The sequence below is a fragment of the Carcharhinus amblyrhynchos genome, chromosome 21 (genome assembly GCF_965287045.1).
Source record: "Carcharhinus amblyrhynchos chromosome 21, sCarAmb.v2.hapA, whole genome shotgun sequence".
NCBI classification, from domain to species: domain Eukaryota; kingdom Metazoa; phylum Chordata; class Chondrichthyes; order Carcharhiniformes; family Carcharhinidae; genus Carcharhinus; species Carcharhinus amblyrhynchos.
The window spans coordinates 50,039,286-50,065,874 of NC_137344.1; the positions used below are offsets into that span (position 1 = coordinate 50,039,286).

The following is a 26,589-nucleotide window of genomic DNA, read 5'->3' on the forward strand; positions in this document are numbered from 1 at the left end:
CCGCAAGGAAAATTAAGGTCAGGACACAAAAGGACCCAACTCGATCCAAATTGAAACACATGATCTTGAATGGATTGAGAGGACAACCCTCGGATGAAGTGAAACCCTATCTGACCAAAAAGACAGGCTTGGTGTTGAGGAAGGGGCAGGGGGGTTGGGGGGGGGGGGGCGCGGGGGGGTTGGGGGGGGGGTGGAGGTTTGTGGGGGGGTGGTTGTTGGTCAGCTTCAAGTTGTTGCCTGATGCAGGTGGTGCCAGTAATGAGATCCGCTCTGGGGTGGACTCTCTGTATCCCAGAAATGGTCCAGCTCATAAAATTTGTTTTTGGATTTCAAGATGGGATTCCTCACCAGGTTTGGGAACATTCGGATTAATCTTATCCAAAGCTACTGTGCCATAAACAGTCCCGCTGGGGCCATCCCTGTGATTGTATGGGGCGTGGTCCTGTAGTCGAATAGGAATACAACATCTCTCTTCTCGACGGATGTTGCAGATTGTTTCTTTATGCCGATTTTAATAGTCCACACGGCCGTTCCGCCAGCCCATTTGATGACAGGATGTTGTCCTGATGCCATTAGAAAGCGTGACATTTTGGAGCTCAGTACTGGTGAAGGCAGTGCTGTTGTCAGAAACCAGAGCTTTTGGTATTCCATGTGTGCAGAATTTCCGTCTAATTTCTCGATTGGAGCGTGGGAAGTAGTGGAGTTCATCTCCAACCATTTGGAGTGTGTATCCACCAGGATCAGGGACATGGAACCCATAAAAGGCCCAGCATGAGCACTCACACGCTTGGCCTGCTAGACCTCTCCCATGGATGTAATGAGGTTGAGGGAGGTAGTTTCTGATTCTCTTGGCACGAATCACATCATCTCATTCTGTGATATCGAGGCTGGCCCACCGGATGTGGTCCCTGGCCAGCACTTTCATCTCAGCTACTCCAGGGTGGCCATTTGTAATTCCATAAATATTGGATTCCACCCTGGGTGAGGGATGACTGCTCGGGGCTCCCAGAGGATGATACCATCCTCAACACCAAGCCTGTCTTTCCGGATAACGAGGACACAAAGTCTGTGATGGAATTGGAGGAAATTGATTCCCGACTGAAGCAGAACCGGAGAAGGAATCTATGTCAATGGCTTTCTGGTGGTTCCTCTGGAAACAAAGGCCCCCAGTCCAGTTCACACCACTAGGCCCAACCACGCCTTCGACTGACCTGGGACCAATCAGAACCCTCTCTCATGGTGGTCTGTGGTCATTCTCCAAGCAAGTTGAAGTCATCCATGATTACAAAACCTCAACGAGTAGCAGTGTGAGCATTCATTCACTGAGATATCTACCACACATAACACTAGTGTTGCCATCTTCTCACATAGACAAGAACAGGTCAACCTCACTATACCTTCTCCCATGTTGTCTGTGGGCATATGTGTGGCTATCTATTCGGTAAGAGTCTCAGGTTTTAGCAGCATCCACCGTAGAGAAACCAATGAACTTGTTCTCTCAGACAGCCTATGAGGTACACTCTTTGAACTCTGTCTCAACCTCTGAACCTCCTGTCAGGTCTCCAAATGGAAGGGAGAACTGGGGAGGCGTACAACAGCAGCTGGCGTTTGTTCATTTGACACGATGCCTCAAAAAGCAAAGTTATCACTTTGGTTAGTATCAGAGAATCAACATTGGGAATGTTGAACTCAGACATTTTTGGAGGGTCACTGATAAAAGAGAGAGAGAGAGGGAGGGAACCAAAATAGGGAGTGACAGAGAGAAAAACTGTTGATGGGGGCTACAGAGGAAATCCTCCCTTCCAATAACTGGCTGATACCCTGGGACAATGGAGTAGCTTTCAATGGAGGTAAAATCAAGTGGATTTTACATTGAGCAGGCAATCCCTTCAAACAGGTGGTCAAAGAAAACTGCCCCCACCTGCCAAATGACAAACCCTTTCTGGTATCCTGTCCAGGTGTGTGAGCAGACTGTGTAGGAGATTGTAGGATATTCTGGAGTGCAGAGTTTTTTCCTCTGGGATTGCTGTGGTAAATTTACCATCAATCTAATCCAAATGTTCTCAATGGATTTCTTCTCTAGGTTTCAGTGACCCTTACTGTTTGCTGGGAGTGATGGTTACTGAAGAACAACAGGAAGAAGAGGCCAGAGCAGACAGTCCCCTGCCCAGGAGACGACAGAAAGCTGTGGTGAAAGATTCAATCCCTCAGGATCAAATTCAAAGAACAGAAGTCAAGAAGCAGACCCTGAACCCCATTTGGAATGAAACATTTCTCTTGTGAGTATCAATATTGGCACCTTGAGTCACTGCGAGTTGTCTTAGTCTATCTCCCATAGTGTTATATATGGGCAACGGCTTCAACAGTCGTTGAAGGCAGATGAAATACAGGGATACGCTGACAGAAATGACTTGAAACGGTTCTATGAAGCCCGCAACACTCTCTGTGGACCTCAATCTCTCGGGAGTTCCCCCCTCCTGAGTACAGATGGTACAACTCTCATTGCAGAGAGGGCTCAGATCCTGCAGAGATGGGCTGAACACTTTGAAGCCATCCTCAACTGACCATCATCTATTAACAATGAGGCAATAGACAGGATTTCCCAGGTCAATATCAACAGCGCCAAGGATGACCCACCGGTAGTAGCCAAAGCCATGAAACCTGTCAGCCAGCTATCCAGTGGCAAAGCCCCAGGGGCAGATGCCATACCCACAGAGATCTATAAAGCTGCTGGTCCTGTACTTATCGAGAAGCTCACCGAGTTGTTCCAGTCCTTTTAGAAGCAAGGATCCATTCCTCAGGAACTTAAAGATGCTTCCATCGTACACCTCTACAAGAGGAAGGGCAATCGGCAAGTACGTGACAATCACTGAGGAATCTCGCTGCTCTCCATCACAGGAAAAACCCTCACAAGAGTCCTGCTAAATCGTCTGGTCACTCACCTGGAGCTGGGCCTGCTTCCAGAGTCACAGTGTGGCTTCCGCAAAGGTTGTGGGACTATTAACATGATTTTTGCTGTGCACCAACTTCAGGAGAAGTGTCAGGAGCAGAATCGTGAGCTCGACACAACCTTTGTTGACCTCGCGAAAGCCTTTGACACTGTAAGCCGACAAGGCCTGTGGAGGATCATGTCAAAGTTCAGCGGCCCCCCCAAATTCATTCAGATAGTACGCCAGTTCCATGATGGCCAGAGTACTGGATGGCAGAGAATCCTCTGAGACATTCCCAGTCACCAGTGGTGTCAATCAGGGCTGTGTGCTCACACCCACACTGTTCAGCATGATGTTTACTGCCATGCTGAATGATGCCTTCCAGGACAGTGTCGCTGGAATCAGCCTCAAGTACAGAGTGAATGGGAAGCTCTTCAACCTGAGGAGATTTCAAGCTATTACCAAAGTGAAGGAGACTGTTCTGAGATTTCCTCTTTGCCGATGACTGCGCCCTGTATACTGGCTCACAGCCAGAGATGCAAGTCAGTATGGACAAATTTTCCACGGCTTGTGACAACTTTGGACTCACCATCAACATTAAAAAGACTGAAGTCATGCACCAGCCTGCTCCTAATGCACCATACACAGAACCCATAATCACAATCAAAGGGCAGAAACTACAGGCAGTGGACCAGTTCACTTATCTTGGCAGCTCCCTCTCCCAAGCAGTGACTATTGATACAGAAGTTAACTGCAGAATAGCAAAGGCAAGTTCTGCTTTCAGTAGACTGCGCTCCACTGTATGGGAACATCGAGGAATCAGCCCAGCAACAAAACTGAAGGTCTACAGCGCCTTGGTACTCACTACCCTCCTGTACGCCTGTGAAACGTGGACTGTGTATCGAAGGCATGCAAGACAGCTCAATCATTTCCACATGACTTGTCTTTGCAGAATATTACACATCAGATGGCAAGACAAAGTACCAGACACTGAAGTTCTCTCTGGAGCAAGTCTACCATCAGTCCACACACTGCTGATGAGAGCGCAGACCTGGTGGGCAGGTCACGTCATCCTTATGTCAGACGAACGCATACCCAAGCAGCTCCTTTTTGGGGAACTCTCTGCTGGAAGATGCTCACATGGAGGGCAGAAGAAATGTTACAAAGACACACTCAGAGCCTCCCTGAAGTCGCTTGACATTGACACAACCTCCTGGGAAACGCTGGCACAAAACCGCCCTTCCTGGCACTGCCTCACCCACAAAGGCTGTCAAGCTCACGAAACAAGGTGTATTGCTGAAGCACAACTTAGCACGAGCTGTGCAAGTCCAGAGCCACCAGCGCAACAACGACAGAGTCTACACAAGCCTGTCCAATATGTGCCAGGACATTCTGTGCCCGAATTGGCCCTGATCAGTCATCTTCGGACACACCGCAACCAGCCTCAAAATGACTAATGGTGTTGAGGTCCTCATCGACGATGGACGAAAAGCGATATACGTGGGGGTGGGGGGGTTGGAGATTATACTCACTCTCTTCCCTGCCCATTCTCATCGTGTTTTCTCTCATGCTGCTTCCTCATTCCTTCTGCTTAGAATCACAGAATCCTTGCAGAATCAGTGCAGAAAGAGGGTTTATTGCTTTTATATTTCTAATCTGTCTCGCTGTTCTTCTGTCTTTTTTTTCATTTCTTTCAGTTAGGAGTCGGTGGGTGGTGTGGTATTTTTGTTCAGTATTCCTAATGCGAGTCCATTCTCGTGTCAGCAGGTATTTTGACCATGCAGGGCAATGTAGCTGCACTCGATTCTGTCCTTCACAGAACTTACACAGCAAGGGCACGCTGGAACACTGGCTGATTTTACTCTTCTCTGACATAAAGGGAGTTTCTCTTGGCATCCTGTCCTCCACCACTCCCCTCCTAAGATCAGCCAGCCCAGAAACACAGGTAGTGTCAGACTTGGATGGATGGACCCTAGGGAGTAAAGCAAAGTCAGGCAGATGATGTTCCTGTTCACTGCTTCACCATGAGATCGTCACATTGAACAGAATCATTCAGTTGCGTAGTACTGATCATGTTCTCCGTCCCCGCTATACTCCTCTTACACCTGTGACTGTGCGGCTAAATTCCCCTCCAATTCGATTTTCAAGTTTGCTGACGACGCCACCGTAGTGGGTCGGATCTCAAACAATGACGAGACAGAGTACAGGAATGAGATAGAGAATCTGGTGAACTGGTGCGGCGACAATAATCTCTCTCTCAATGTCAACAAAACAAAAGAAGGCAGCACGGTAGCACAATGGTTAGCACTGCTGCTTCACAGCTCCAGGGTCCTGGATTCGATTCTTGGTTTAGGTCACCGTCTGTGTGGAGTTTGCACATTCTCCTCGTGTCTGCGTGGGTTTCCTCCCACAGTACAAAGATGTGTGGGTTAGGTTGATTGGCCATGCTAAGAAATTGCCCCTTCGTGTCCAGGGATGTGGAGGTTAGAGGGATTAGTGGGTATAATATATGGGGGTAGGGCCTGGGTGGGATTGTGTTTGGTACAGACTCAATGGGCTGAAGGGCCTCTTTCTGCACTGTAGGGCTCTATGATTCTATGATTGTCATCAACTTCAGGAAGCTTAAAGGAGAACATGTCCCTGTCTACATCAACAGGATGAAGTAGAAAGGGTCGAGAGCTTCAAGTTTTTTGGTGTACAGATTATCAACAATCTGTCCTGGTCCCCCCCCCCATGCCAACGCTATAGTTAAGCAAACCCACCAACGCCTCTACTTTCTCAGAAGACTAAGGAAATTTGGCATGTCCGCTACGACTCTCACCAACCTTTACAGATGCACCATAGAAAACATTCCTTCTAGTTGTATCACAGCTTGGTATGGGCTCCTGCTCTGCCCAAGACCACAAGAAACTACAAAAGGTTGTGAATGTAGCCCAATCCACCACACAAACCAGTTTCCCATCCATTGACTCTGTCTACACTTCCCACTGCCTCAGCAAAGCAGTTAGCACAATTAAGAACTCCATGCACCCCAGACATTCTCTTTTCCACCTTCTTCTGTAAGGAAAAAGATACAAAAGTCTGAGGTCACGTACCAACCGACTCAAGAACAGCTTCTTCCCTGCTGCTGTCAGACTTTTGAATGGACCCATCTCGCATTAAGTTGATCTTTCTCTACACCCTAGCAATGGCTGTAACACTACATTCTGCACTCTCTCCTTTGTCTGTACAGCACGCAAGAAACAATTCGTTTCACTGTTTGTTAATACATGTGACAATAAATAAATCAAATCAAAATCAAATGTTGGCTATATCACTCCTCATGGATTCACAGGTCTCGATTCCAAAACCTGTCGTTATTAATGACTCTCTTGTTGCAGGAAAGTCGAGGATTACCGTAACACTGAACTGTACATGGACATGTGGTGAGTATTACAATGCTGGAGCGACTGTGCAAGGAATGTGTAGAGGGAGAGATCCTTACGATCAATATAGTTGAAAAATCTTTGAAGCAAAGATGGAGAGGCCATTGTGTGTGATCCATGTTTTTGTTAATTTTCCCAATCCTACTATCCTGTGCTCTCTCCCCAGAGCCTGTGTCAATCCCACACTAATTCCACTGTCCCGCTCTCTCTCCATAGCCTGTATCAATCCCACACTAATCCCACTGACCCCCGCTCTCTCTCCATAGCCCTGTATCAATCCCAAACTAATCCCACTGTCCCGCTCCCTCTCCATAGCCTGTGTCAATCCCACACTAATCCCACTGACCCCCGCTCTCTCTCCATAGCCCTGCATCAATCCCACACTAATCCCACTGTCCCGCTCTCTCTCCATAGCCCTGCATCAATCCCACACTAATCCCACTGACCCCCGCTCTCTCTCCATAGCCCTGTATCAATCCCACACTAATCCCACTGTCCCGCTCTCTCTCCATAGCCTGTATCAATCCCAAACTAACCCCATTGCCTCAATCTCTCCGTAGCCGTGTATCAATCCCCAAACTAATTATGTGGACGAATTATTGGCAAGAGCTTGATGTACTGAGTGACCTGTGAATGTGCAGAAAATTCTGCATTAATGGATCACTGAACACAAACTAGTCGTAATGCAGGAGTGTAAGATCCCTCATCTATATCCAATCGGATTGTGAGGTCATCAGTGGAAGATAAAGACACTGTTGAATTAGTAAATGCTGATATTGGTTGTAAATCTTCATTTGCTGTTGCCATCAGTGGGGCCTGTTTTGCTCGCCCAACTTTGGGAGGATTCACCAGTATCCTGGCTGCAATAAAATGGAAAAGGAAATCTGATACAGAGAAACGACTCAGAAATAGAAAAATCAAAAAAACTAATAACTTCTCTGTCAGGCTGAACTGTTTATATAGTGTCTCAGCTGGGGGGTAAAGTGTACTCCCAGATTTAAACATGTAAATGATGGGGAGGGCATTTGGATAAAACATTGCTGCAATATCATAATGTTCCCAGTAATTGTGTACTGAACACACAGTCGTCTTCTAGGTAAAACTCACATGCCAAACTCATCCCCGTCCTGAACCCACCCCCCAGCCCGAACGCCCCCCCCTTTCCCGAACTCACCCCCTAGTCTGAACCCACCCCCTTCCCGAACCCATCCCCCAGCCCGAACCCACTCCTATCCCGAACCCACCCCCCAGCCCGAACCCACTCCTATCCCGAACCCACACCCCCTTCCCGAACCCACCCCCCAGCCCGAACCCACACCCCCTTCCCGAACCCACCCCCCAGCCCGAACCCACACCCCCTTCCCGAACCCACCCCCCATCCCGAACCCACACCCCCTTCCCGAACCCACACCCCAGCCCGAACCCACCCCCCAGCCCTAACCCACACCCCAGCCCGAACCCACACCCCAGCCCGAACCCACCCCCCAGCCCGAACCCACACCCCCTTCCCGAACCCACCCCCCATCCCGAACCCACACCCCCTTCCCGAACCCACACCCCAGCCCGAACCCACACCCCAGCCCGAACCCACCCCCCAGCCCGAACCCACCCCCCAGCCCGAACCCACTCCTATCCCGAACCCACCCCCCAGCCCGAACCCACCCCCCAGCCCGAACCCACCCCCCAGCCCGAACCCACTCCTATCCCGAACCCACACCCCAGCCCGAACCCACCCCCCAGTCCGAACCCACCCCCCAGCCCGAACCCACCCCCCAGCCCAAACCCACTCCTATCCCGAACCCACACCCCAGCCCGAACCCACTCCCCAGCCCAAACCCACTCCTATCCCGAACCCACACCCCAGCCCGAACCCACACCCCAGCCCGAACCCACTCCTATCCCGAACCCACACCCCCTTCCCGAACCCACCCCCCAGCCTGAACCCACCCCCCATCCCGAACCCACCCCCCAGCCCGAACCCACTCCTATCCCGAACCCACCCCCCAGCCCGAACCCACTCCTATCCCGAACCCATCCCCCTTCCCGAACCCACCCCCCAGCCCGAATCCACTCCCCATCCCGAACCCACCCCCCAGCCCGAATCCACTCCCCATCCCGAACCCACCCCCCAGCCCGAACCCACCCCCCAGCCAGAACCCACACCCCAGCCCGAACCCACTCCCATCCCGAACCCACCCCCTTCCCGAACTCACCCCCATCACGAACCCACCCCCATCACGAACCCAGTCCCCCAGCCTGAACCCACCCCCCCATCCCGAACTCACCCCCAGCATGACCTCACCCCCCAGCCTGAACCCACCCCCTTCCCGAACTCACCCCCATCACGAACCCACCCCCCAGCCCGAACCCCACCCCCCATCCCGAACCCCACCCCCCCCATCTCTTTGCTCACTGATCTGTATTGGCTGCTGTTGAATTTTAAAACACAGACCCTGGTTTCCAACCATTTCCATCGCCCTCTCCTCTTTTAGCTTTCCCCAGCCACTCAATCTCCAATCAGTGGCCCTGTGTACATCCCTAACTATCAATGCCACACCACCCCCCCACCCCCCCACTTTTCCCCCTTTAAGAGACTCAAACTAAGCTTTTGATCATCCTTCCTGATATTTTCATCTTTGACACATAGAACATAGAACATTCCAGCGCAGTACAGGCCCTTCGGCCCTCAATGTTGCGCCGACCAGTGGAACCAATCTAATGACCCTCTAACCTAAACTATTCCAGTGTTATCCATATGCCTATCCACTGACCATTTGAATGAATCTGTGGGGGGCATGAGGATAATCTCCTATTTTAAAGATTTTGTGCATGTTGTTTTGATGTTGAATTTCTCCTTTACTGGTCTAAGAGGTTCTTTGTTTTCAGGGACTTGGATGTTGATGATCCTGTGAAGCTCCGACTCGGTGATATCCATGGGATTGTTGGACTGAGGAGGTGAGGGAAATGGCTTCCCACTGTCTCCCCGCTAGCCCTCGAAAACCTTGTTTTCATCGCTCATTCTCCTAAACTCCAGAGGTGTATAGGCTCATTCTGCTCAACCCTCCTCATAGTCAGCTCTCTCATCACAGGAATCAACCGTGTGAATCTATATTTCACCCCCTTTGAGTCAAGTTTCTTGTGTAAAGAGACTTTAGATGTGTTCTCCCTGCAGCATTGTATATTTGTAGCAAGAATTTCTTCCTCTTGTAATCCAACTACCTCCCAGTAATGGTTAACAGACCATTTGCCTTCTTAAATGCTTCTGTAGCTGCGTGTTAACATACAAGGACCCTTTACAGGTCTCTCACCTTTTTTAAGAAAAGAATCATTCTTTCTATCGAATTAGATAATTTCACACTTTCCCCACATTATATTGTACCTGCCATCTTCCTGCCACTCTCTCAGGAGGAGGAGGTGGTGGTGTAGTGGTGATCAGGACCAGGGTAATATTCCAGGGACCCCGAATTGAATCCCACCACAGCAGATGATATTTGAAATCCTTTGGCCGTAAGAACTAACGTTCCTGTCACTCAATCTGTCTGGTCTTCCACCCTATCAAAGACCTTCCCTTTGCCCTTGTCCCATCCATCTCTTGCTCAAAACTTATTCCATCTCTAACTTCTCCATGTTCTGGTGGAAGGTCGAGAACTGACACATGTTAACCCAGATTTTCTATCTCTGCCGTTGCTGTCAAACCTGCTGAGCTTTTCCCAGCATTTTCTGTTTTGATTGTAATCCAACATTCCTCACTCACCCATCTCCAGCCCATCCTTCTCCCATCCAACACTCCCTTTGCTTCCGTTCTCTTGAATCTGACACTCCATCCATTTTCTCCATTCCTGAAGGATTTCTTGCCTCTAACCAACTCGGCCAAAGCTATCCTCAGTATTCAGGCTGAGAATCAATGATGAATCTGGTATCTGGGTTTTTCATGTAACTCTTTAACGTCTGCCTTGTTCTTGCTGTGAGGTACCAACTGTGATTCATTGTTACAGGATTTTCAAAGATGTGAAAAAGGCAGCTCGGAAACACGAGCAGGATGATTTTCTGGGAAATGTGATCATTAAACTGCAGGTGAGACAATTTGAGAAGGTTTTAACTCTGAGCTGTTATCAAGCAGAATAGGAGATAGTAAAGCACCAGGACATCTCCTTCCTGGGGCATCCCCTTCCCAGGGCATCCCCTTCCTGGGGCGTCCCCCGTCCCGGGGTGTCCCCCTCCTGGGGCACCCCCTTCCCGGGGCATCAATCTGAATGGCAGATCATTGTACTTTATGGACTAATGAGACCAAAACATTAAATTGGTCTGTTAGAAATAAGAAATAGCAAGGGAACAAAGTCTTTGGTGGGAGTAATAGATAAAAACAGGAGTTTAATGTATCCAAACAGGAATTCGTCAGTGGAGCACACATAAATGAGGAAATGAGCTTGTAAAAAAGTTATGGAAATATTCATGGGTGATTTTAATGCATATAGACTGGGTTAATCAAATTGGCATGGGTAGCCTTGAGCAAGAATTAATCAAATGTATTAGAGATTGGTTCCATAACATATTGCTCCAAGAAACAATCAGGGAGCAGGCTATTCTGGATTTGATGTTGTGAGATGAGGAGGGATTAATTAATGATCTCATAGTTAAGGATCCTCTAGGGAAGAGTGATCATAGCATGCTAGAATTTCGAATACAATTTGAAGGCGAGAAACTGGAATCCCACAGTAACATTCTGGAGTTAAACAATTACATAGTTGTGAGGACAAATTTGGTTCTAGTGGACTGGGCAGGAAAACTATAAAATTGGACAGTTGAAGATCAGTGGCAGATCTTAAAGGAGGTACTAAATTCCTCCCAACTAAAACACATTTCCGAGAGGAAGAAAAAGAGGAAAGAAATATTCACGGCTAAGCAGGGAAGTTAAAGGCAACATAAAGACAAAAACTAAGGCAAACCATGTTGCAAAGGCAAATGGCAGGCCTGAAGATTGGGAAAATTTTAAAGGTTTGTCCAGTTCCTACTTGAAATATATTAAGGTTTCTTTTCCTGCTAGGGTGGCTATAGTAACCGCTTCATCTGTTGTTCATTGGGGGTTGAACACACCAATCAAAATACAGAACTTTTTTACTCTTTTCAATCACACCAAGGAACCTTCCACGTCCACCTAATAGGCAGCCCTCTTAGTACTCCGCTGAAATGTTGGGCCCCAGTCTCTGGAGTGGGGTAGAGTGTGGTTGGGTTATGGCAGGAAGTGTGTCTAAGTTGTGGATTTGATGTGTGGCGCTGTCTTTGCTTGGATCTGTGCTCTCTCATGTTTCAGTGTATATTTTGCAGGATCTGCCCTACACTCCTGAAGATAAATGGTATTCTCTGGAACCTTGTACAGAGACCTATCCTGATCGAGGGAAGTGTCATCTGCAGCTGAAACTTATCCATGAAGAGGTAAGTGTGGAACCATGCCAGATACAAACTCCATGTTATTGAGTAGGAGGAAATGTACAGAAGTATATTCCCAGACAGGGAATCTCATCCTCAGCTAACTGGAGAACCCTCCTTAGGAAACTTCAGTAATAAAGTCATACAGTACAGACCCTTCGCCCTGCTGAGTCTGCACTGACAATAATTACCACTAGAGTTGAGCCCATTTTCCAGCATTACCCCAAGATCCATCTGAGTCTCCCGCCATTGATTAAATCTCCCTCATCTTGTTTCTTCTTCCAAAGTGCATCACCTCGCACTTATCAGGGTTACATACCATCTGCGACTGCTCTGTCCATCTGACCAACCCATCGATACCTTCCTGCAGGGTAAAACCACCTTCTTCACTATTAACCACCCCTAGCAGTCTTGGCATCATCTGCAAACTTGCTCATCATCCCCACCGCATTATTATCGATATCATTAATGTAAATAACAAACAATAAGTGTTCCTGTACTGAATCTTGTGGTATGGTACGGGACACAGGTTTCCAGTTACTCAAACAGCCTTCCACCACCACCTTTCGGTGCCCTATTATTAAACCAGTTTTGGATCCATCTTGCCAAGTTCCCCTGAATTCCGTGTGCCTCTTGTGTGGGGACCTTATCAAAGGCTTTGCTAAAATGTTTATACATCACATTAACTGTACTTCCCTCATCCATGTCTTTCTCAATGAGCTGAGCGTGGTGGATAGGGGAGGGTTGATCTGGCTGTGCGATTTACTCCAGTGTTCAATAGGAGGAGGATTTACCCTTTGTGTTTCTGTTCATAGAGAGATACCACACTGAGCAAACAGGAGCCAGTGTTTCGGATCCATCGCAGTTTATTGCAGCAGTTTGTGCAGCATGACAGGTTAAAGAGGAAGGTATGAACGTTTGGGATTGTGGGTGATGCGATCGTGTTGGAGGAAATATACAGGTAATATTGGAGAAACCGGGGGGATGGGGGCTGGGTATAATCAGAGAGAGAGAGTAATGAAGGTGGGTTATTTCAACAAGTGGGGTGTGGATATGAATGAGAGAGTGGAATGGGGGGATGGGGTAGTGGGAAATATCGGAGAGTGGGTGAGGATATATAATATCAGAGATTCTGGAGGCGAGTGGTTAATGGTGGAGGGTGTTAAGGCCTCATTTATATTCCCTTTGTCCGATTAAATCATCGAAATATCTCTCTCCATAGGTGCTGTCAGACCTGCTGAGATTTTCTAGCATTTTGTGTTTTTGTTTTAATCCTGAAAGATTCCCATTAATTAAACTTGTCACATTTGTGCAGTTCATTACATGAATTTCCTCTTTAGTTTCACTGAGCTCCCAGTCCCCTCCCCAGGTAAACACAATTCCACTCCTGATGTGACAGGGTATGGAAACAGGGCGAGAGTTTAGTCATCGAGAATGGTTTCTCCTGAGGCTAGAGGGAAACTTAAGAAGCTGAATGGGACAGAACAGGCACATCATTTTCAGATCACAAACAGGAAACAGATGTTAGAACATAGAACATAGAACACTACAGCACAAACAGGCCCTTCGGCCCACAAGTTGCGCCGATCATATTCCCACCTACCAGGCCTATCTATAACCCTCAATCCCATTAAATCCCATGTACTCATCCAGAAGCCTCTTAAAAGACCCTATCGAATTTGCCTCCACCACCACTGACGGCAGCCGATTCCACTCACTCACCACCCTCTGAGTGAAAAACTTACCCCTAACATCTCCTCTGTACCTGCTCCCCAGCACCTTAAACCTGTGTCCTCTCGTAGTGACCATTTCAGCCCCTGGGAAATAGCCTCTGAGAATCCACCCTATCTATTCCTCTCAACATTTTATAAACCTCTATCAGGTCGCCTCTCAACCTTCGTCTCTCCAGGGAGAAGAGACCGAGCTCCCTCAACCTATCCTCATAAGGCATGCCTCCCAATCCAGGCAACATCTTTGTAAATCTCCTCTGCACCCTCTCAATAGCTTCCACATCCTTCCTTTAATGAGGTGACCAGAACTGCGCACAGTACTCCAAGTGGGGTCTGACAAGGGTCTTATAAAACTGCAAGTTAGGTCCATTATTCAAGAGCCTGAAACATTTATTAGACATCTGCCAAAGATATATATGTATCACCTAAATATGACATTGGGCATCCACCTGGTGCAGGGTCTGAGACACAACGCTATGGATTTGTGCCTCCATTCAACACCCAAAAAGGCTGGATTTATTTGGGCCAATGAATCCCTACAGTGCAGAAGGAGGCCATTTGTCCTCGGAAAACCAGGATAATCCCACTTTGGCTGTTTGGGGATCCCTGACCTGATCTTGCAGCTAATGTCCCCTTAAGTGACAAGGTCCCATCAGCAGGAGCTGCCAGGAATGGATAGTTATAGCTTTTCAGTCCCAGCTATGCCACGGGGAGCAATGGCCACCGCTGGGACTGCACCAAACTGGGAGAAACAGCACAAACACCAACTCTGGAACAAAGTAAACGGGTTGGGGGCTGCCAGGACCAGTCGACAGCAAGGCTGTGTATTGTTGGAGTGAGGGGGTAGGGCTGTGGTCACCGGGTGGCCATTGGGGTTGCCGTACCTCCCAATCCCTGAGTTGACGGAGGCTGCTATGGTTCCTGGTGATGTCACCATGCCCATTCCCGATAAAATGTCAGCAGTGGCAGTAAGAGGTCTTTAACTGATAACTTGAATGGAACAGTTGACCTCTGGGAAGGGAGGAGGGCAGACTCTTCCTGAAGATCGGACTGTGATGGCAGTGGGTGGGCACTGACCACTCCACCCGTCCCCACCCTCTGTTCCTAATTTCCAGCCCTCCCCACCTCCCAGCCCACTGACCCCATAAAGTTCAACCCAAATTCGCCTGCAGAATATTAACACTATTACCCGCAGTAGAAAAATGTTCCCCCTACAGAGATCGACATACATATTCTACAGGAACAGAATTCCTGCCTCATATCTGGATTTTCGGATTAAGAACATAAGACATAAGAAATAGGAGCAGGAGTAGGCCATCTAGCCCTTCGAGCCTGCCCCGCCATTCAATAAGATCATGGCTGATCTGTCGTGGCTCAGTTCCACATTCCCGCCCTCTCCCCATAACCCTTAATCCCCTCGCTTATCAAAAACCCATCAACCCGCGTCTTAAAAATATTTAGTGAGGCAGCCTCCACCACTTCAACGGGCAGAGAATTCCAGAGATTCACCACCCTTTGAGTGAAGAAGTTCCTCCTCAACTCCGTTCTAAACCGCCCCCCCTTTATCTTGAGGCTGTGCCCCCTAGTCCTACTGTCTTTTTTGAGCGGGAAGAGTCTCTCCACCTCTATCCTATCCATCCCATTCATCATCTTATATGTCTCAATGAGATCTCCCCTCATTCTTCTAAACTCTAACGAGTACAAGCCTAGTTTATTCAGCCTCTCCTCATAGTTCAACCCCCTCAACTCCGGAATTAGAGAGTTTAAGCTGTAAATTTAGTATTTTTTTTCCCCCGGGGGGAAGAGTAATGGCTGTCTGAGCTCTCAGCCAAGCCTCATTATGTATGAGATCCCTTTGAAACATATCAGACCCTGAGTGGATTTGACAGAGTGGATACTGGGAGGATATTTCCCCCTTGTGTGGGAGTCTACAGCAGGGGAAATAGTTTCAAAATTAGGGGTTTCACATTTAAAACTGAGATTACAGGCGAAGGTGCAGAGGGACCTCGGGGTCCTTGTGCATGAGTCGCAAAAACCCAGCCTGCAGGTGCAGCAGGTGGTCAGGAAGGCTAATGGGATGCTGGCCTTCATCGCGAGGGGGATTGAATATAAAAGTAGGGAGGTCTTGCTGCGGCTGTATAGGGCATTGGTGAGGCCGCAGCTGGAGTACTGTGTGCAGTTTTGGTTGCCGTACTTACGCAAGGATATTTTGGCCTTGGAGGGAGTGCAGAGGAGGTTTACTAGGCTGATACCGGAGTTGAGGGGGTTGAGCTATGAGGAGAGGCTGAATAAACTAGGCTTGTTCTCGTTAGAGTTTAGAAGAATGAGGGGAGACCTCATTGAGACATATAAGATGATGAATGGGATGGATAGGATAGAGGTGGAGAGACTCTTCCCGCTCAGAAAGGACAGTAGGACTAGGGGGCACAGCCTCAAGATAAAGGGGGGTCAGTTTAGAACAGAGTTGAGGAGGAACTTCTTCACTCAAAGGGTGGTGAATCTCTGGAATTCTCTGCCCGTTGAAGTGGTGGAGGCTGCCTCGCTAAATATTTTTAAGATGCGGGTTGATGGGTTTTTGATAAGCGAGGGGATTAAGGGTTATGGGGAGAGGGCGGGAATGTGGAACTGAGCCACGACAGATCAGCCATGATCTTATTGAATGGCGGGGCAGGCTCGAAGGGCTAGATGGCCTACTCCTGCTCCTATTTCTTATGTTCTTATTACGAGATTGTCTTTCTCACAGAGGGTCTTTCTGTGGAATTCTCTCCCTCAGAGAGCAGTGGAGACTGGGTCATTGAATATAACTCGACACTGAGTTAGACAGATGTTTGACTAATAGGGAAGTCAAGGGTTATGGGGAAAGTGGAATTGAGGTCAGATTCAGATCAGCCACGATCTATTGAAGACTGGAGCAGACAAGAGGGACTGAATGTTCTACTCCTACTATTAATTCTCATATTCTTGTTTTTTTAAATGAATATAGATCTAGAGCAGGAATCTATCTAGACAATAGCAGCCAGCTCTCTGAGACAGGCAGGGCTGACAATGACAAGTGTGAATCTTTATTCTGGTTCGGAATGGTGGATGGGGGCTCATTCCTGAGATGAAAGGAAGAATCCCATCAAAACTGTCGGAGGCCTTATCAGGATTTCTCACCGGCAACCCTGGATGCCAAATGGGAAAGGATGCCCTCTCTCCAAATCCTCCGTGTTGGGAGTGTAGACATTCAAAGAACAAAGAACAAAGAACAAAATCAGCCCGGGAAACAGGCCCTTCGGCCCAACGAGCCTGCGCCGCCACCTCAACACCACCAGTCCCCCTCTCCACCTACAACCACTGTCTAATGTTTTATGGCCATCCAGATTGAGGGAAACTGATTTAGGGACAATTTATTCCTGCCAATCAGCCTAACAGCACATCTTTGGGGTGTGGGAGGAAACCGGAGCAGCCGGAGAAAACCCACGCAAGCACGGGGAGAACGCGCAAACTCCCACAGACACCGGCCCAAATCCATGTGCCTGCACAGCAAACAGTGATAGTCACTGAGCTGTCGTGTCGCCCAGTATCTGGTCCAGTTTAAGCACACACTAACGACATGAAGCACTAGACCAATCTCGAACAACCAAGAGCAGCCCCAGTACGACCCATCGTGTGTATGCCCCTCGTTGGACACGAGGTGGACCGACTTAAAACCTGTGAATGAAAAGGAAAAAAAAAATTCATTCTTTAATTAGAATTCATCCTATTTCTTACAGCATATCTCACCAGAACGAGTAGCTAGATGTGAGTGTTGTGTTTATTCTGCAGGCTGAGCCTATCCAGGCTGAAATGGAGCTCAGCAAACCGGCCACTACCATACTGTCTCTTCACGCCACACAGAACGACCTCTCACCCTTCCAGCAGGATCTGGCGTGAGTATCTAATTCCTACGGAAAGATGGAGCTAGGTATTTTCCAGTGGACCACCACTGGGAGGGCTACCTGTCTGCTTCCCTCACTGAGGTACACACGTCTGCGTTCTGGTTGATGCAGAGTACTTGCTCAATCGCTCATCCTTCACACGTGAGGCTAGAAAAGGAACTTTGACCCAGTCCTCACCTGACATCCAGCTGGCGAGCTGGGAAGATGGGGAGGGATTCCTGTGCCTCTGGACAGAGGTCTGAAGCAGAATGAGCACTAGGATGCAATAACTCAGCTCAGTAAGGTTCAAACCAGCGATTTATGCTGGTTTGGGCGGCACGGTAGCACAGTGGTTAGCACAGCTGCTTCACAGCTCCAGGGACCTGGGTTCGATTCCCGGCTCGGGTCACTGTCTGTGTGGAGTTATAAGGTAATGAAGGGGATGGATAGGGTAGAGGTAGAGAGATTCTTCCCGCTCAGAAAGGACAACAGGACTAGAGGGCACAGCCCCAAGGTAAGGGGGGGGGGTGCAGTTTAGAACGGAGTTGAGGAGGAACTTCTTCACTCAAAGGGTGGTGAATCTCTGGAATTCTCTGCCTGTTGAAGTGGTGGAGGCTGCCTCGCTAAATATATTTAAGTCACGGGTAGAAAGGTTTCTGATAGACAGGGGAATTAAGGGTTATGGGGAGAAAGCGGGAAAGTGGAACTGATCCACTTCAGATCAGCCATGATCTTATTGAATGGCGGGGCAGGCTCGAAGGGCTGGATGGCCTACTCCTGCTCCTATTTCTTATGTTCTTATGTTTGAGGTCATAAAGGCGCTATTTAAATACAACTCTTCTTCTTCTGGATTAAAGAGTGGGTATATTGTGTGGTGTGTTTATCCATGTGAGAGTATTTCTCTGCTAAGGCTCTCCTCTCTAACTTGTCTTTGCCATTACCCCCCCATCGTCCGTTCACTCAGCTCCTGGTCTTGTGGGTTGTTTCTTACAGGAAGTGGTTGGCCTACAGCAAACTCTACCGACACGTGGAAGTCAGCTTCATCTGCCTGCTCCAACATCTCACCAGCATCGAGTACCAGTGGGGACTGGCACAGGTCACACTGCAGCAGCAGGATGTATGTAAACTGTGGGGACATGGGGGTATACACCGAGATTACAAACCGGGGATATACACCGAGATTACAAACTGGGGTATACACCGAGATTACAAACTGGGGGTACACACCGAGATTACAAACCGGGGGTTATACACCGAGACTACAAATTGGGGGTATACACCGAGATTACAAACCGGGGGTATACACCGAGACTACAACCCGGGGGTACACACCGAGACTGCAAACCAGGAGTATACACCGAGACTACAAACCGGGCGTATACACTGAGACTACAAACCGGGGTATACACCGAGACTACAAACCGGGTGTACACATCGAGACTACAAACCGGGAGTATAGACCGAGACTACAAACCGGGTGTACACACTGAGACTACAAACCGGGGGTACACACCTAGACTACAAACCGGGTGTACACACCGAGACTACAAACCGGGAGTATAGACCGAGACTACAAACCGGGGGTATAGACCGAGACTACAAACCGGGGGTATACACCGAGATTACAAACCGGGGTGTACACTGAGACTGTAAACTGGGGGTATACACCGAGACTACAAACCGGGGGTATACACCAAGATTACAAACCGGGGTGTACACCGAGACTGTAAACTGGGGGTATACACCGAGACTACAAACCGGGGGTATACACCGAGATTAGAAACCGGGGTGTACACCAAGATTACAAACCGGGGGTATACACTGAGACCACAAACCGGGGGGTACACACCGAGACTACAAACCGGGGGTACACACCGAGACTACAAACCGGGGTGTACACCGAGATTACAAACCGGGGGTACACACCAAGACTACAAACCGGGGGTACACACCGAGACTACAAACCGGGGGTATACACCGAGACTACAAACCGGGGGTACACACCGAGACTACAAACTGGGGGTATACACCGAGACTACAAACCGGGGGTACACACCGAGACTACAAACCGGGGGTACACACCGAGACTACAAACCGGGGGTATACACCGAGACTACAAACCGGGGGTACACACCGAGACTACAAACCGGGGGTACACACCGAGACTACAAACCGGGGGTATACACCGAGACTACAAACCGGGGGTACACACCGAGACTACAAACTGGGGGTACACACCAAGACTACAAACTGGGGGTATACACCGAGACTACAAGCCGGGGGTACACACCGAGCCTACAAACTGGGGGTATACACCGAGACTACAAACCAGGGTGTACACCGAGATTACAAACCAGGGGTACACACCGAGATTACAAACCGGGGGTATAGACCGAGGGTGTAAACTGGGGGTAGGGGTTACACAAGGAAGGTGTAATCTGTGGGGTTTACACACGGATTGTAGACAGGTGCGGCGAGGTTTGTAGATAAAGATTTTAAACTGGTGGGAGTGGGGGGGGTTATAGATAGAGATTGGAAGGTGAGGACTGTGGATAGGATTTAGCAATGGAGTTACTGATCTCTCAATTTTTTAACGTTTCTCCTGGATTCCTTATAGCTGTGCCTGAGAGATTAATATTTAAAGTCGGGAGATTCCTGGATGATCCTGAAGGAATCCTAAACCAAGGTTCCCATGGAATGTATCTAGATACCCAGTGTTTGGGTTGCTATGGCAGCAGTGATCGTTATATAAAATTGAAGGAGACGCTTTATGATGATAATTGTTGATGGAGCAAGGACGGATTGGGCTACGACTAGAGAAGAACTGTAGGTGTTTACAGCATAGAAAGAGGCCATTTGACCCATCATGACTGTACCAGCACTTCACCACAGCAACATATTCCTTCAATTACTCGGACCTAGAAAGTCTTCTGCAGCTTGGGATTTGTCAAGACAGAGATTGTAAATTGGGAAGTGAGAGGGCTGGGCTGAGATGGGAGGAGAGATTGCAGATAGAAGGCCAGGACTTTGCAATTGACAACTAGGTTGGGACTTGTGCCTATCCCAGGCACCAGACCCAGTTGCATTCTCATCGCCGGGGATCGGCTATCTGTGAGAGATGGGCTCTCATTTCTCCATTGCTTGGATTGTGTCAAATTGAGAGAGATCTTGGGGACTGCAAAAACTGTACTCCAGCCTAATCAACCCTGCTGACATTTCCCGGCTTCCAACATTTAACTAATCACCCCGTGCCCAGCATTCAACAAAGGCACATGCTGAGAAACCCCAAAGGCAGCCATTCCTTTCCATAATTAATCGCCTTCATTAATCGAGGGATTGAGTCGGGAGGTAATGCTGGAACTTTATAAGACCCTTGTCAGGCCTCATTTGGAGTATTGTGCGCAGTTCTGGTCGCCTCACTATAGGAAAGATGTAGAAGCTATTGAAAGGGTGCAGAGGAGATTTACAAGGATGTTGCCTGGACTGGGAGGCATGCCTTATGAAGTTAGGTTGAGGGAGCTGGGACTCTTTTCCCTGGAGAGACGAAGGTTGAGAGGCGACCTGATAGAAGTTTACAAAATGTTGAGAGGAATAGATAGGGTGGACTCTCAGAGGCTATTTCCCCGGTTTGAAATGGTCGCTACGAGAGGACACAGATTTAAGGTGCGGGGAGGGAGGTTCAGAAGTGATGTTAGGGGTAAGTTTTTCACTCAGAGGGTGGTGAGTGAATGGAATCGGCTGCCGTCAGTGGTGGTGGAGGCGAACTCGCTGGGGTCTTTTAAAAGACTTCTGGATGAGTATATGGGGTTTAATGAGATTGAGGGTTATAGATAGGTCTGTAGGTTGGTAGGTGATGTGGTCGGCGCAACTTGTGGGCCGAAGGGCCTGTTTGTGCTGTAGTGTTCTATGTTCTATGTTCTATAATTCATGGGCTGCAACATTTTGTAGGGGGCTGGGCCCACCTGCTGGTATATGAGAAACGGCCAAGAGGCAGGGCAGGGAGGGGCACATTGAACAAGACCCAGCGAAAGCCTGGGGGAGGGAGCCCAGGGGAGGGCCCCACAAGAGGGGGTCCAGTGTCCTTATTCTAGAAGTTTTTGTCGCCGCACTTTAGGAAGGAGGTGAAGGTTCTCGAGAGGGTGCGGAGATTTACCAGAAGCAGAGGTTGTCCACCTTGACACAAAGAAGGTTATGGGGAGATTTTTTGGAGGTGTACAGGATTATCACAGCTTTAGATAATGCAAAGAAAAGCTGTTCCCATTATCTGAAGATGCAAGAGCCAGGATGCACAGATTTCGGGTCTTAGGCAAGAAATACAGGGGGGGGTTTGAAGAAGTTATTTTACACATGAAGTAATAATGACCAGGAAGTCAGTGCCTCTGAGTAGGGGGGAGGATATGTGGAAGCAGAGACATGATGATTGCAAATGAATATTGAATAGACACCTTAGGGAAATTAACCTTCAGAGGTGCAGGATTACAGTGGGGATAATGGGACTAACTGAATGGCCTCATTGGCTGAGTGTATGTTTGTATCTAACCCCGTGCTGTACCTGTCCTGGGAGTGTTTGATGGGGGACAGTGTAGAGGGAGCTTTACTCTGTATCTAACCCCGTGCTGTACCTGTCCTGGGAGAGTTTGATGGGGGACAGTGTAGAGGGAGCTTTACTCTGTATCTAACCCCGTGCTGTACCTGTCCTGGGAGAGTTTGATGGGGGACAGTGTAGAGGGAGCTTTACTCTGTATCTAACCCCGTGCTGTACCTGTCCTGGGAGTGTTTGATGGGGACTGTGTAGAGGGAGCTTTACTCTGAATCTAACCCTGTGCTGTACCTGTCCTGGGAGTGTTTGATGGGGACAGTGTAGAGGGAGCTTTACTCTGTATCTAACCCCGTGCTGTACCTGTCCTGGGAGTGTTTGATGGGGACAGTGTAGAGGGAGCTTTACTCTGTATCTAACCCCGTGCTGTACCTGTCCTGGGAGTGTTTGATGGGAGCCATGATGTGACGATGATGGTGTTGGACTTGGGTAAACACAGTAAGAACGCTCATAACACCAGGTTAAAGTCCAACAGGTTTATTTGGTCGCACAAGCCACTAGCTTTCAGAGCACTGCTCCTTCATCAGGTGAGTGGGAGTTCTGTTCACAAACAGGGCAGAAAAGACACAAACTCAATTTACAAAATAATGATTGGAATGCAAGAATTTACAGATAATCAAGTCTTTACAGGTACAAGACAATGTCAGTGGAGAGGGGGTTAAGCACAGGTTGAAGAGATGTGTATTGTCTCCAGACAGGACAGTTAGTGAGATTTTGCAAGCTCAGGCAATTCGTGGGGGTTACAGATAGTGTGACATGAACCCAAGATCCTGGTTGAAGCCTCCTCGTGTGTGGAACGTGGCTATCAATTTCTGCTCAGTGATTCTGCATTGTTGTGTGTCGTAAAGGCCGCCTTGGAGAACGTTTACCCAAAGATCAGAGGCTGAATGCCCCGACAGAAAGAGAATACTCCTGCCTGGTGATTGTCGAGCGATGTTCATTCATCCATTGTTGGAGCGTCTGCATGGTCTCCCCAATGTACCATGCTTCAGGACATCCTTTCTTGCAACGTATCAGGTAGAGAGTTCTCTTTCTGTTGGGGAACACTCCAGCAGTCATGGGCGTTCGGCCTCTGACCTTCAGGTAAGCGTTCTCCAAGACGGCCTTCACGACATACAACACAGAGTTGCTGAGCAGAGACTAATAGCCAAGTTCCGCACACATGAGAACGGCCTCAACAGGGATCTTGGGTTCATGTCGCACTATCTGTAACCCCCGTGACTTGCCTGGGTTTGCAAAACCTCACTTACTGTACTGTCTGGAGACAATACACATCTCTTTAACCTGTGCTTAACCCTCTCTCCACTCACATTGTCTGTACCTTTAAGACTTGATTACCTGTAAAGACTCGCATTCCTACCATTATTTTGTAAATTGAGTTTGTGTCTTTATATGCCCTGTTTGTGAACAGAACTCCCACTCACCTGATAAAGGAGCAGCGCTCTGAAAACTAGTGGCTTTTGCTACCAAATAAACCTGTTGGACTTTAACCTGGTGTTATGAGACTTCTTACAGTGTTTGATGGGGACAGCACAGAGGGAGCTTTACTCTGTATCTAACCCTATGCTGTAGCTGCCCAGTTTTTACACACGTGGTGCTTTGATACGGGATATCTTGGTACCAGGTGTTTAAATTACTGACCCCGAAGGGCAAAGAAAATGAAGTCCTGTAACTGCTGTAGCAATACATTTCTTCAGGATATTGGTGAGGTTGGCAGTTTGTGTTTTAATGGTTCTGAACTTGACTGCTATTGTATTACAAATGTTGACATGAGTTTTGAATTAATTGCTGAGCTCTGTTTTATCGACAGCAAGATGAATTGGCCGAATCGTTCCTGTCTTTCCTGGACTATGGAATTTCCCTCATCCAAAAATACCGAGATGTCTTTCCAATATCGAACCCAGGGTCTGTGGACCACCAGCAATCTCTACTCAGGTTAGATTTACCTGAGCATATTTATGCAAAATGTCTTATTATTGAATATTTTTCCCTGTTGTGATTCACAAACCTCACACACTGCAATAGTGACCGCTGTCCAAACCTCACACACTGTAACAGTGACCAATGTCCAAACCTCAGTGTGTGTGGTTTGGGCAGCGGTCACTGTTACAGTGTGTGTGGTTTGGACAGTGGTCACTGTTACAGTGTGTGTGGTTTGGACAGTGGTCACTGTTACAGTGTGTGTGGTTTGGACAGTGGTCACTGTTACAGTGTGTGAGATTTGGACAGTGGTCACTGTTACAGTGTGTGAGATTTGGACAGTGGTCACTGTTACAGTGTGTGAGGTTTGGACAGTGGTCATAAGAACATAAGAACATAAGAACATAAGAAATAGGAGCAGGAGTAGGCCATCTAGCCCTTCGAGCCTGCCCCGCCATTCAATAAGATCATGGCTGATCTGTTGTGGCTCAGTTCCACTTTCCCGCCCTCTCCCCATAACCCTTAATCCCCTCTCTTATCAAGAACCCATCAACCCGCTTCTTAAAAATATTTAGCGAGGCAGCCTCCACCACTTCAACGGGCAGAGAATTCCAGAGATTCACCACCCTTTGAGTGAAGAAGTTCCTCCTCAACTCCGTTCTAAACCGCCTCCCCTTTATCTTGAGGCTGTGCCCCCTAGTCCTACTGTCTTTTTTGAGCGGGAAGAGTCTCTCCACCTCTATCCTATCCATCCCATTCATCATCTTATACGTCTCAATGAGATCTCCCCTCATTCTTCTAAACTCTAACGAGTACAAGCCTAGTTTATTCAGCCTCTCCTCATAGCTCAATCCCCTCAACTCCGGTATCAGCCTAGTAAACCTCCTCTGCACTCCCTCCAGGGCCAAAATATCCTTGCGCAGGTGCGGCGCCCAAAACTGCACACAGTACTCCAGCTGCGGCCTCACCAATGCCCTATACAGCTGCAGCAAGACCTCCCTACTTTTATATTCAATCCCCCTCGCTATGAAGGCCAGCATCCCATTCGCCTTCCTGACCACCTGCTGCACCTGCAAGCTGGGTTTTTGCGACTCATGCACAAGGACCCCGAGGTCCCTCTGCACCGTCGCCTGCTGCAGTTTTTCGCCACGTAAGTAATAGTCCTTCCTACCATTCTTCCTACCAAAGTGGACCACCTCACACTTGCCAACATTAAATTCCATTTGCCATTTCCTGGCCCATTCGCCCAGCCTATCTAGATCCTTCTGCAGACTCTCCACACCCTCCGCACAATTTGCCTTTCCCCCAATCTTGGTGTCATCAGCAAATTTCGACACCCTGCACTCGGTTCCCTCCTCCAGATCATCTATATAAATGGTAAATAGCTGAGGCCCCAGCACCGACCCCTGGGGCACCCCACTAGTCACCAACCGCCAATCCGAATAGCACCCATTGACCCCCACTCTCTGCCTCCTATTTGACAACCAATCCTCTATCCACGCTAACACCCTACCCCCAACTCCATGTCCCCTGACCTTCTGCAATAACCTCTTGTGAGGTACCTTGTCAAACGCCTTCTGAAAATCCAGAAAGACCACATCCACCGGCTCTCCTCTATCCACTGTTACAGTGTGTGTGGTTTGGACAGTGGTCACTGTTACAGTGTGTGTGGTTTGGACAGTGGTCACTGTTACAGTGTGTGAGGTTTGGACAGTGGTCACTGTTACAGTGTGTGTGGTTTGGACGGTGGTCACTGTTACAGCGTGTGAGGTTTGGACGGTGGTCACTGTTACAGTGTGTGAGGTTTGGACAGTGGTCATTGTTACAGTGTGTGAGGTTTGGACAGTGGTCATTGTTACAGTGTGTGTGGTTTAGACAGTGGTCACTGTTACAGTGTGTGTGGTTTGGACAGTGGTCACTGTTACAGTGTGTGAGGTTTGGACAGTGGTCACTGTTACAGTGTGTGAGGTTTGGACAGTGGTCACTGTTACAGTGTGTGAGGTTTGGACAGTGGTCATTGTTACAGTGTGTGTGGTTTAGACAGTGGTCACTGTTACAGTGTGTGTGGTTTGGACAGTGGTCACTGTTACAGTGTGTGAGGTTTGGACAGTGGTCATTGTTACAGTGTGTGTGGTTTAGACAGTGGTCACTGTTACAGTGTGTGTGGTTTGGACAGTGGTCACTGTTACAGTGTGTGAGGTTTGGACAGTGGTCACTGTTACAGTGTGTGAGGTTTGGACAGTGGTCACTGTTACAGTGTGTGAGGTTTGGACAGTGGTCACTGTTACAGTGTGTGTGGTTTGGACAGTGGTCATTGTTACAGTGTGTGTGGTTTGGACAGTGGTCACTGTTACAGTGTGTGAGGTTTGGACAGCGGTCATTGTTACAGTGTGTGTGGTTTGGACAGTGGTCACTGTTACAGTGTGTGTGGTTTGGACAGTGGTCACTGTTACAGTGTGTGAGGTTTGGACAGTGGTCACTGTTACAGTGTGTGTGGTTTGGACAGCGGTCATTGTTACAGTGTGTGTGGTTTGGACAGTGGTCACTGTTACAGTGTGTGTGGTTTGGACAGTGGTCACTGTTACAGTGTGTGTGGTTTGGACAGTGGTCACTGTTACAGTGTGTGTGGTTTGGACAGTGGTCACTGTTACAGTGTGTGTG

At 48.5% G+C, this 26,589-nt stretch overlaps 1 protein-coding gene across 3 annotated transcripts in view; it reads left to right on the forward strand.

Moving 5' to 3' along the window:
• The window catches only part of unc13d (unc-13 homolog D (C. elegans)), a 161,131-nt gene that overhangs the window by 71,732 nt on the left and 62,810 nt on the right, over nucleotides 1–26,589 (forward strand). For all 3 annotated transcript variants that reach the window (XM_080209138.1, XM_080209139.1, XM_080209140.1), the window contains 9 exons: nucleotides 2,084–2,279; nucleotides 6,311–6,355; nucleotides 9,242–9,310; nucleotides 10,351–10,429; nucleotides 11,681–11,788; nucleotides 12,598–12,690; nucleotides 17,320–17,423; nucleotides 18,405–18,528; nucleotides 23,819–23,943. In XM_080209138.1, the coding sequence (XP_080065264.1) occupies nucleotides 2,084–2,279; nucleotides 6,311–6,355; nucleotides 9,242–9,310; nucleotides 10,351–10,429; nucleotides 11,681–11,788; nucleotides 12,598–12,690; nucleotides 17,320–17,423; nucleotides 18,405–18,528; nucleotides 23,819–23,943 (943 nt within the window). The remainder of the gene's footprint in view (nucleotides 1–2,083; nucleotides 2,280–6,310; nucleotides 6,356–9,241; nucleotides 9,311–10,350; nucleotides 10,430–11,680; nucleotides 11,789–12,597; nucleotides 12,691–17,319; nucleotides 17,424–18,404; nucleotides 18,529–23,818; nucleotides 23,944–26,589) is intronic.